This window comes from Crotalus tigris, unplaced genomic scaffold (genome assembly GCF_016545835.1).
Source record: "Crotalus tigris isolate CLP2741 ecotype Arizona unplaced genomic scaffold, ASM1654583v1 scf7180000023830.6690815, whole genome shotgun sequence".
In the NCBI taxonomy this organism is placed as follows: domain Eukaryota; kingdom Metazoa; phylum Chordata; class Lepidosauria; order Squamata; family Viperidae; genus Crotalus; species Crotalus tigris.
In genome coordinates, this window is record NW_024100214.1 from 4,983,814 (window position 1) to 4,996,281 (window position 12,468).

The window sequence follows — 12,468 nt, forward strand, 5'->3', positions numbered from 1 at the left end:
GATCATAAAATAGAGAAAGTCATAGAAAATGATAAAATTAAACTGCTCTGGGACTTCAGAATTCAAACAGACAAGCACCTGCAACATAACACCCCATACTTAACAATTGTCGATAAGAAAGACAAAAAAGTCTGGACAGTGGATGTGGCAGTGCCTGGAGACAGCAGAATAGAAGGGAAAGAGCTGGAGAAGATAACAAAATACAAAGACCTACAAATAGAAATAGAAAGACTGTGGCAAAAGCAAGCAAGGCTAGTACCAATAGTAATAGGCTCCTTGGGTGCAATCCCAAAACAACTGGAGCACCACTTGAACACCACTGGCATTGACAAATTCGCTATTACTCAATTGCAAAAGGCGGCCTTACTAGGAACTGCTTCCATCCTGCGACGATATCTGTAATGCCATCAAACATCCACATCTGCCTATCCCAGGTCCTGGGTAAGGACTCGATAGGTAGACAAAATGCCAAATCCAGTCTGAACATTTGGCTGACTGTGCGATGATGATAATAATAATAATAATAATAATAATAATAAAGTTGGAAGGGACCTTGGAGGTCATCTAGTCCAATCCCCTGCTCAGGCAGGAAACCCTATACCATTTCGGAAAATGGCTGTCCAGTCTCTTCTTAAAAACTTCCAGTGTTGGAGCATTCACCGCTTCTGGAGGCAGGTTGTTCCACTGGTTAATTGTTCTAACTGTCAGGAAGTTTCTCCTTAGTTCTAGGTTGCTTCTCTCCTTGATTAGTTTCCATCCGTTGCTTCTTGTCCTGCCTTCAGGCACTTTGGAGAATAGCTTGACTCCCTCCTAGACATACCCAATTCCAGCAACCGTTCCTTATATGTTTTAGCCTCCAGTCCCCTAATCATCTTTGTTGCTCTTCTCTGTACTCTTTCTAGAGTCTCAGCATCTTTTTTACATTGTGGTGACCAAAACTGGATGCAGTATTCCAAATGTGGCCTTAGCAAGGCATTGTAAAGTGGTATTAATACTTCACATGATCTTGATTGTATCCCTCTGTTAATGCAGCCTAGCACTGTGTTGGCTTTTTTGGCAGCTGCTGGCTCATATTTAAATGATTGTCCACTAGGATTCCGAGATCCCTCTCACAGTTACTACTATTGAGCAAGGTACCCCCTATACTATACTGTGCATTTGGTTTTTCTTGTCTAAATGTAGAACCTTACTTTTTTCACCATTGAATTTCATTTTGTTAGATAGCGCCCAGTGTTCAAGTCTGTCCAGGTCCTCCTGTATTCTAAGCCTGACTTCTGGAGTGTTGGCTATTCCTGCCAGCTTGGTGTCATCCGCAAATTTAATGAGTTCCCCATCTATCCCCTCATCCAAATCGTTGATGAAGATGTTGAAGAGTATCAAAAATGAAAGAGCTATCCAACGAAGAGTAAAACTGGAAGCAGAAATTTCATGTTTTTTAATGTGAGATTTGAGGATTCCAATGCAACTGGAAGTAAACATTAGGAAAAGCATTTGAGAGGGTTGCTGAATTTTAAAACAAGCAAATTAGAAATGACTTTATGGAGATATTTTAGCTGAATTTTCTAAGTCTGATTAGAACAGTGGTCCTCAACCTTTCTAATGCCGCAACCCCATAATACAGTTCCCCATGTTGTGGTGACCCCCAACCACTTATACATCACCGGGTGCCAGGGGCATGGCCAAAGAAAAGGGGGAAAAAATGGCGGACAGCCTTGTTTGGCGACCCCGGTGAAATGGTCGTTCAACCCCAAATGGGGTCCCGACCCACAGGTTGAGAACCACTGGATTAGAAGATGCAACGATCCCTAATCTCTGTTGTGTAGGAACTGGATTGTCTACATTCATGTAACTTCTAACTAAGGATTTACCCCCTCATTTACTGAAGTCAATCTTGTGTGTGTGTGTGTGTGTGTGTGTGTGCGCGCGCGTGCGCGCGCAGAAGGAGGGAGGGAGAGAGAGAAAACACTGAATTTCAGGAAGCAATCTGGTGTGACTCTAAGGAATCTCCTAAAATTATTTTTGCTGTGTAAAAGAAACATGTCATTGTGAAATGGAAAAAAACAATAAATGCCGCCTACATATTAAAGGACTGTACCCTTTACTTAACATAGGGGAACAACATGACAGCTTTCTTTTCTATATGTTAAGAGTTCCATTTAAGGACTGCCATATTTCAAGTATGCTTTAAATTATGTTGACTGAGACGATTTAAAGTGAACATCTGCTCTAGGATGAAAAGTTGATTTCAGTATTTGTTTTTCCCCCAAGCCAAGAATTTTTAAGATCTCAAATACATAAGAATTGATGCTTATCCAATTCATAAATGAGGACAGTGGAACTTATTCCCAAATACTAACACTGATATCCTGTCAGCTTCAAGAAAAATAAGTATTTCTGTAAATATAAGTAAATATGTTTTAACTAGATTCTGTGCTAGCTTTTTGGTTGCTCCTTGCCATAGCCTCAACATGGAAGAGGAAGAAGGAGGAATTCTTTGTCTCTTTACTGGAGTTGTGGGATAGAAAATTCTAACTGTAATGTACCAGTGCCATCTTATGTGCTGCTTGGAGCATTAGATTGTGTATTGGCTTTATCAACACTGAGTTGAAGGGAAGGAGTGGAGAGCTGGGCTAATTCTTCTAGCCAGTGCCTTAATGTTCTATGGCTAGGAGATGGTAATATAGGAATTATTTTCCTTTACTTTTTAATGGGCAGAATGGCATTACAGGGTGTGACAGTTCTATCTCTCTCATATATCTGATGTTGGGGGAGGGTGCCAGATGAGGGTTCATCTGAATGATCATTATAGCTGAAAAAATTACCAAAGTATAACTATAAAGCAGGAGGTAGGGCCAGGATTTAAGATCTGAGACCTTCCAACCTTCAAACTTCTTGACTCATCCAATTTCTGCATTTACTCTTTTAAATTTATCCATCTGTTTGTCTCCATCCATCCATCCATCCATCCATCCATCCATCCATCCCCAAATTTGATAAATCATTTCCAAAGCAAGAAATATATGCTATTCTTTATCAACACATGCATTGGAAATTCACTGGGTAACTTTGGACCAATCATATTTGCATAGCCCAACCAACTTCACACAACTTCACAAGCTTGTTGTATAGGAATAAAATGAAGGAAGATCCCTGCTGTGAACTGCCTTGATCAGGGGTCTTCAAACTTGGCCCATTTATGACTTGTGGACTTCAATTCCCAGAATTCCTCAGCCAGGCACGCTGGCTGAGGAATTCTGGGAGTTGAAGTCCACAAGTCATAAAAGGGCCAAGTTTGAAGACTCCTGGCCTTGATCTTCTGGAGAAAGGTAGGATGTAAACCTAACAAACAAAAACTATTAATTATCTATTGCTGTATCAGACAAATTTCAAAATGTCTCTCAAATCTGTTGTTAAAAAGAAGAGTATACCTAAAAGTAAAAACAGGACAATGAGTTTTGCAAATAGAAATCTACTTCCAACAATAGGATTGCTTCTCACTCTTTCCTCCAACTTCCTGAGAAGATCTGGGGAAAAAAATGTTTGGCTGGCAAAAACCATTCCATCAGCAAATACAATCCATCAATTGTATCTCTAAAGGCATTCATCTATCAGCACAAGAAGTAATAGCCTTGCTTTTTACATTGTCGTCTGATTTGCTTGATGGCAACCTCAGGTATTTACAAACATGCATCCCATTTTTCACAACCAATTAATCCATAATGCTAAACATTGTTAAAGATTCTAGATAAAAGTGTCTTACTCCAGATGGGAAACTGCTTGTATTAGATGCTGGGATATGCTCTATGTGAAGTTGACAACGTATTAGGTATTAACATATGCAGAATCACCCTGAGGTCATAAGGCAGCAACAAATAGATAAGACACATTTTATACTCACACTGAGTAGGAGGCACTTGTTTTCTTTGATGGCTCCTATGCATCCCACAAAGCCAATGATCATCACAAAAGTCCCTGTAATGATCAACAGGTTGGCAGCTGACAGAGAAGGGAAGGAAGAAGACAGGGTAGCGAAGTTCCCTTGAGTAACGGCTAGCCATATGCCAACTCCAAGGATCCCACAGCCTCCCAGCTAGAACAAAACACAAACACAAAAACAAAGAAAAACAAGCTCAGCCATATTTCTACAAGAAGTGTTATAATGATCAGTATCACTGTTGCTTTTCATTAGCATCAGCAGCCATAGAAACAGCATTATCTAGAATGATTGTTTCTGAATATAAGTATATTTCTATCCACATTGGGTACCTAAGTTGGAAGAATGCCTATAGAACTGGGGATGCACATTCACTTTGGGGTGCAGATCACATAAACAGTCACGGAACTTTCTGGTTCACTAAGCCTTTTCATAAAACAGCAAGGAGCAGGAAACACAGCTAAGCTCTGATCTCTCTTCCTCTGGGAATAAATTAAAGTAATTTAAATCAGCATCACAAAGTGAGCTGCCACATAGTTAGGATTAGAAATAAAGCTCAAGGACCTCAGCCAAGTAGCTTTGTTCAGATTGTCATGTTTTTGCTTAAAGGAAATTGCACCCACTGCAAAAAGCTACTAAGTCCATGTGTAGCTGAAGACTAAAACAAACAAACAAACAAACAAAACACGAATAATTTAGGCAACTCGGAGATTTGAAAAGTGGAGTTGGTCTCAGCTGTAAAACTCATCGCTACAGGCAAAGAACTGCCAGAGGCTTTCTCAGCTGTTCTGCTTGCAGCTGTAATAGATATTAGGGCAATTTTTCAAAAATGTTCAGCGATCAGAGCCTTTCCATTTCATTTCCAAGGGGAGGTATGCTTCCAAAGAGCATCAGTAGGTATATCTCCTTGCTTCTACTGCCTTTAGCCATTCCACTGTGTAAGTGAATTATAGCTTTGCTCTGCAAACCTGTGGCTTTAAAATAGAAAGGTTCCTTCTGGGTGCCAAGACTCCTGGACTCTGGAGTAGAGAGGAATTCAGGAGCCAAGAAAAATCAAGGCAGATATGCCAAAAACAGGCACATACTAATGGTCAACACTGCCACCACTGCAACACTCAAGAGTAGAAGGAGGGAGATTATTAGGCTCCTTACTTCATCTTTGCCAATATGAACAACAAGGAGCTGGTTAGAGGTATATATTATAATTCCAAAAGCCGACATCTGCTAAATAACAATCAGGCTTTGGTTCTAAGCCCAGAAAACATTCAAACGGTTAACAATAGGGAAAAATAATTATAGAAAATTCTGAGGAAGATGACTGACTGAAGAGAGCTCCAGGAATAAGAAGAATCAACTCTTGTGGACTTTTTAAAGGAGTCAGTAGATTAGCTCCTTGTTTCTCTCTGGATAAAAGAGCAAGATGTGAGATTACCTAAACCAGGGGTCTTCAAACTTGGCCCTTTTATGACGTGGATTTCAACTCCCAGAATTCCTCAGCCAGGCATGCTGGCTGAGGAATTCTGGGGGTTGAAGTCCACAAGTCATAAAAGGGTCAATATTGAAGACCCCTGACATAAACTGTTGGCAGCTCAGATGGTTATCCCTTCTCCTCACAAATAGACAGCAAGACGGTGATTACTGATGGGAGAAGGGGAAATTCACTATAATTCCTTCAGCTGTAAATGGAGCCTTTCAAAGGACACTAAATTTGGACACTTCTCTTGCTAACTACATTTAAAAATTGCTTGTTAACTGATTGAAAGAAGCTAGATACTCTCAAAGGGACAATACCTGGTGAGTGAGTGCCTTCAAACCTTAATATAAGAAAATGAAAATTTATTTTTATAACTTTAGGAAATTAAAATAAAAGAGCAAACGGATAAAGTTTTGGCTATGGAAATTTTTAAAAAGATTAAGGGCTCACAGAACATCGGGAATATTGAATTTTGAATATTAAGACTTTTAAATTATTTTTAAAAAACAAATACATGTTTGTGGGAAATAAATTATGGCATTTAACGATATCTCTGAGGAACTCCACCAAGGATGTGTCAAGGCTTTGAACTGATTATGGCAGACATGTTGGGTCTTTTTGAGAACAGTCTGTCTTCAAAACAAAATGTTATAGAACAAAATACACAACAAATTCTACTTGAGAACTGTAGGAATGAAACCTTGGCTAAGAACCTGCCATCAGATACAAAGAAAATGACTGTATGGAGTTTTAAAAATTAAGAAGGCAATAAAAAGATGACCCCCAGAGAGTAATGGGAATCATTTTTCTTTGTTGGATTTACAAAACAGACAGCTTAAAGAAAAGAGGAAATTTGTAACAAGGATCAATAACTACTGGGATGGTTCTGTGTTTAAAAAAAAAAGGAAGACAAATTGATTTATTTGACCAAGGTTAAAATGGAACATGTTGTCATTCTGCATGGTTCTTTTTGGGATTTACTAATATTTTGATTGAAAAAATGTGGCTTTGGTTATTTGGTTGTTAAATATTTTGTTTTATACTTATTTTCTGTATCCTAATTGTTTAATATCTAAATACATAGTGTCCTAATTGTGAGAGTTTTTTTTAAACGAGTAATAATAATAATAATAATAATAATAATAATAGTAGTAGTAGTAGTAGTAGTAGTAGTAGTAGTAGTAAAGTTGGAAGGGACCTTGGAGGTCATCTAGTCCAACCCCCTGCTCGGGCAGGAAACCCTACACCATTTCGGACAAATGGCTGTCCAGTCTCTTCTTAAAAACTTCCAGTGTTGGAGCATTAACTGCTTCTGGAGGCAAGCTGTTCCACTGATTAATTGTTCTCACTGTCAGGAAGTTGCTTCTCTCCTTGATTAGTTTCCACCCGTTGCTTCTTGTCCTGCCTTCAGGTGCTTTGGAAAATAGCTTAATTCCATCTTCTTTATGGCAGCCCCTGAGATATTGGAATACTGCTATCATGTCCCCCCTTGTCCTTCTCTTCGTTAAACTAGACATACCCAATTCTAGCAACCGTTCCTTATATGTTTTAGCCTCCAGTCCCCTAATCATCTCTGTTGCTCTTCTCTGTACTCTTTCTAGAGTCTCAACATCTTTTTTACATCGTGGTGACCAAAACTGGATGCAGTCTTCCAAGTGTGGCCTTACCAAGGCATTGAAGAGTGGTATTAATACTTCACGTGATCTTGATTCTATCCCTCTGTTAATGCAGCCTAGCACTGTGTTGGCCTTTTTGTCAGCTGCAGCACACTGCTGGATCATATTTAAGTGATTGTCTACTAGGACTCCGAGGTCCCTCTCACAGTTACTACTATTGAGCATGGTGCCACCTATGCTGTACTTGTGCATTTGGTTTTTCTTGCCTAAATGTAGAACCTTGCTTTTTTCACCATTGAATTTCATTTTGTTCGTTAGTGCCCAGTGTTCAAGTCTGTCCAGATCCTTCTGTATCTTAAGCCTGTCTTCTGGAGTGTTGGCTATTCCTGCCAGCTTGGTGTCATCTGAAAATTTGATGAGTTCCCCATCTATCCCTTCATCCAAATCGTTGATGAAGATGTTGAAGAGTACTGGGCCCAGAACAGAGCCTTGGGGCACCCCACTACACACTTCCCTCCATATAGATGCAGTTCCATTGAGGACCACTTGCTGAGTACGGCCGATCAGCCAGCTACGGATCCATCTGGTGGTGGTTCTGTCTACCCCACATTTTTCTATCTTGTCAAGTAGTAGGTTGTGATCTACTTTATCTTTTTGTTAAATTAAATTGTGGTCATTTTTTATTAGGATGCTGGGATTACTTAGATTGTTTAGACTTGGGGTGTGAAACATTTATTGGAATGGAATACTGTATGTTATTGTGTTGGTTCTCTTGGGGATGGTTGGCATTTAGAACAAGTGTACTGCAGTTTGCCCTTCCCTTTTAAGGAGAAATGGTCTCTTTTTGTTATATTAAACTTTAGGTATAATTTATTTAAACTAAGATTTGAGGACATTTTTATGCTTTTTAAATGGGGTTTTGCCAATAGCTGAAAGCTGAGTTTTATGTTAGTTAATTTTAATATTTTAGAGCTCTGTTTGGGTTTTTTTTTTTTTTGCTGACAATTGGATAAGGAGAAGGTTACTTATTTAATGGATTATAGAATGGAGAGATTTATATTTGTTAATTAAGAGGGGTGAAGCAATTATGAAATTGTTAACAAACATTCTGCTAATCAATTAAAAACATGAATATAAGGAAACAGCCATCATCAAAAAGCAAACATCAGAGTTAAGAGAATAACAACCTTAGGTATAAGGTATAAGAGGTGGGTTACAATGGCCTTGATACTAAGCCAAAATAAGTTCATCTCTTTTCACAATTTGGCATGTTTCACTACAGTTCTATGATCAATGTATAGCAACCTCCTCATTATGTGATCCCCCCAACTCTGCCTTTGATGCCTGTACCGAACAGGGCAGTCAAACATTGGGGAAATCATAATATGATGGATTCCATTTGACTTCATGGATCACAGGCTTGATATAGACTGAAGCATTATAAAATATACATCAAACCCTAAAGAAAAGAAGGAAATGGCCTTATAAAAGAGTCAGTTCTCTTACTCTGCAGCTTTAATAATAGTCTTTCAGAGTATAGACCAGGGGTGTCAAACTCACCATGTCAAGTGATGTGTTGCAACATATCATGACTTTTCTCCCCTTGCCAGAGTTGGAGTAGGCACAGCTTCCATGTGACACCCCTAGTATAGACATTTCTAGATGTTTCCTTAAATAATGGGTTGTTTTTGTTTCCATAGAACAGAACAGTTTAAATATCTGGTGGATATTTTTCTTGATAGCATGGAAATGTGGCGTTCTGTATTCAAATCAAAACTTTTATTAGATCATGGTGAAAGTTTTGATTTGAATACAGGATACCACATTTCCATACTATCACGAAAATTGTGACCTATGAGCCAGAAAGCACAATAATAATAGCAATAACACTTAGACTTATATACTACTTCATAGTGCTTTACAGCCGGTTCTAAGCAGTTTACAGAGTCAGCATATTGCCCCCAACAATTTGGGTCTTCATTTTACCGATTGCTGATAGGTTAGCCTTGAGCTGATCAGGATCGAACTGCTAGCAGTCAGCATTGCATTCTAATTACTGCACCACCACTTCTCTTTGAAATACATCAACTTGTAATTATTAATTGAACTTTTTAAAAAAATGCAATAAACTTTCATAAAATTCATTATTATAGTAACTGTAGTACAAATAGCAATGGCAATCACCAAATTTTGTGCTTAATGTCCACTGTAGGTACCATGGATACAAACAAATAAGAATAATATTTTAAGGGAGATGAAGGGCATAAAAATTTAATAAATAAAATAAATAAATAACAAATAATAGCACAAAATCAGGCAAGCTGAAAAGATATGTCAGGGTCCTGTCATACAAAAGCAGTGATGGATAATTTATGTTCTCTAATAAGGTAACTCTTAAACTGGTATAAATATATGACTTTCTTGATTGCCTATCTTAATAATGTTTTTCACTTGTAAATAGGAAATAAGTATAGGTTTAAGAATTTCACCCTTTGACTCTATGCATTAATAGTTAGGAACTTCAGGTGCAGCTTATGGATAAAACCCAGATTGTACAGTCAACAGATGTTTTTACTACTTGCTCAAAACCGTTTTTTTTCTACTTGTGCCTTTTTTATCCATGAACTTCAAATAAATAAATAGATAAATGACAGAAGCCTTAAAAGTTGGATTTTCCCATTATGTCTGCTTTCAATGAAAGTTTAATTCAAACATAAATTTTCTTCCCAACAAGTTTCAAGTATGTCTTAGAGCATTTAGTGCAGAAGGAAAAAACAGAACGATGACTAAAACTGGTGCAAAGACTGCTAAGATATTACAGAGGTAAGGTAATAACTTTCTAATTATGTGCATTAATGGTTTTTGAAATATAAAATTCTGTATTTTTTGCTACCATATAGTGATCATTCAGAGTTTTGCAGCTGAAGCCTGATAACCCTAAGCATGGTCCTAGGTAAGATGTAGCAAGCTGCACATTATGGTCTAATCTTTGGTGAGCCACGGAGAGGGAAATTCACTGCCCTTAGGGACATTCCCCCTTTGAACCACATCATCTTTAGAAAGCACAAAGTTTCATGTCTTTTAGCAGAGGTCTTCTTCATACATTCAGGCTCTCCTCTGCTGCCTGAAGTAAAAGAAGGACCTGGTCCCCCACATGCACAACTCATGTGTTTACGGGGAGTAGTAGCACCACTCAGCCTCTGGGATTTTGTGATACGTTGCGAATTGCATAGCAAATAGATAGCATAATCATCTTACAAAGCAACCAGCAGCCTGCTGGTCTGGAAGCAATAATGGAGACTGCACACTTCAGGCTTTCTGAGGAATTAACAGAATAACAGAGTTGGAAGGGACCTTGGGGGTCTTCTAGTACAGGCAGGAAACTCTATACCAGGGGCCCCCAACCTGTGGCTTATGTCCCCCTACTGGGTCGTGGCCTATTGATCACTGGGCTACGTGTGTGGTTGGCTGGTGCATGCGTATGTGCACGCACGCATAGCTCTATTCATGCGAGTGTCACCGCGAGCATCGCAGGCATTTGTGGCCCCACATGCGAGCGCTCAGGTTACTGCAAGCATCACGGACACTCGCAGCCTCACTTGCATGAGCGCTCATGGCTACACTCAATTGAGCAACAGGTGTTTTTGCATGCACACATGCATGCATTTACCCCCCACAAAATCATCCCTTCTTTCCCCCCTCCCCCCTGCTCCAGGCCACCAACCACGAAAGATTGGGTAACTCTGCTCTATATCATTTCAGACAAATGATTGTCCAATTTCTTCTTAAAAACTTCCAGTGCTGAAGCACCCACAACTTCTGGAAGCAAGTCATTCCACTGATTAATTGTTCCATCAGGAAATTTCTCCTTAGTTCTAGGTTGCTTCTCTCCTTGATTAGTTTCTATCTGTTGCTTCTTGTCCTGCCTTCAGATGCTTTGGAGAATAGGTTGATCTCCCATTCTTTCTGGCAACTCCTTAGATATTAGAATTATCCTAGACAACGTGTTGAATCGTTGTTTAAGTCTGTGCCCAAGATATTTGCTTCTTTCTACATAAAGGCAAGGTTGCCCCCATCCCAGAGTTGTTTGGTTTATTGTACAGTCTGAAAATACAATCCATCTTGAGTGGACTTTTTGTCGAGGAGGGAACATATAAATGAAACAAATTGGGAATAATTAACAGACACTAAAGTTTTGTCTCTGCTGCTGTCAACTACTCTATTTCCCTCCATCACCTGATACTAAGCATGTGTAATCAATGGATAATCATATTGCTTTTTTAATGAAAGAATATCCCACTATTCTTTGCCAAACAATTCACCAAAGAGTGATGAGACAATGACACCTGTAAGTTTTCAGAGCTTGCTACCATAGAAAAGAAGAATAGCAACAAAACCACTAGCATGGGCTGGATCTGATAGTTTTACTATCTCAGGGGAATCCCCCCCCCCATTCCTCAACTGTCAAAATGAGAGGAAACACTAATCACTGAAACAAAAGAGTAGCAAAAAAGAAGCCAACACACAAAAAAGGACTTCAAAAATGGCATGATGCATTAGCAAATAAGCACCAGGACTGTATTGATTTTGCAGGAAATGTGTGAAGTCGGGCTTGTTTATCAAAGATGACACCTTCAGCTAGTTTCCTGATGACGGCAGCATTTATCCGCCTTAAATTAAAATGCAGCAGGTCCTGAATGCTGGTCCTGAGTAATTATTTTTGATACCTCCTCTATCCCACACAATTACGACAGATACATCACCACCTCTTTTCCTTATCTTTATTCTTGAGCCAAGACATAGAGGGATAATGTGATGTGGTTGTTTATATGAACAAGGCCATTCTTATCAATGGTAAGCCACCTTGAGAGACTGGAAAATGAAGGAACAGCTTCATTTTGACAGAGTGGTCTTGAGGTGTTGAAAAAGGGCAAGCTTCACATTTTTTTTCTTTGAATATTCAAAACTTCCAATCTCTCTTCTGTTGGATATAAGCATAGACATCTGTTTTTTATAGTAACTTTATTAAACATTATAGTTAAAAAGATAAAAACTAATGCAGACAAACTAAAAAGCAAAAATAAATTAAAGCAGAAAGTGTAGAAAATAATTTAAAAAAACAGAGAAAAATATGCCTATAGTAATGAAAAAAAATGAAATATTTTAAAAAATGACTACCCCTTTCACCACAAGTATATTCAGCGATCTCATCTGCCATGCAGGTAATTCTTGGTCTGAAAAATTATGAAGAAAACTATGAAATTAACTTTACAGTTTTTAAAATGCCTTGTATTGGGTGTTTGAGTAAGGGATTCACTGCAAACCTGCAAACCCAAAAAAGTTCCTAACTCTTCAAGTTTCTGTAATTATCAGTGATGAGTTCATACACTGAGATGCTGCTGAATTACTGCAAACAATTCAATATACTGTAGTCTATAAATAAT

The 12,468-nt window shown here is 38.6% G+C and overlaps 1 protein-coding gene across 3 annotated transcripts in view; it reads right to left on the minus strand.

Moving 5' to 3' along the window:
- The window catches only part of TSPAN4 (tetraspanin 4), a 692,998-nt gene that overhangs the window by 83,822 nt on the left and 596,708 nt on the right, over positions 1–12,468 (minus strand). For all 3 annotated transcript variants that reach the window (XM_039321934.1, XM_039321933.1, XM_039321932.1), the window contains one exon: positions 3,899–4,090. In XM_039321934.1, coding sequence (XP_039177868.1) covers positions 3,899–4,090 — 192 coding nt within the window. The remainder of the gene's footprint in view (positions 1–3,898; positions 4,091–12,468) is intronic.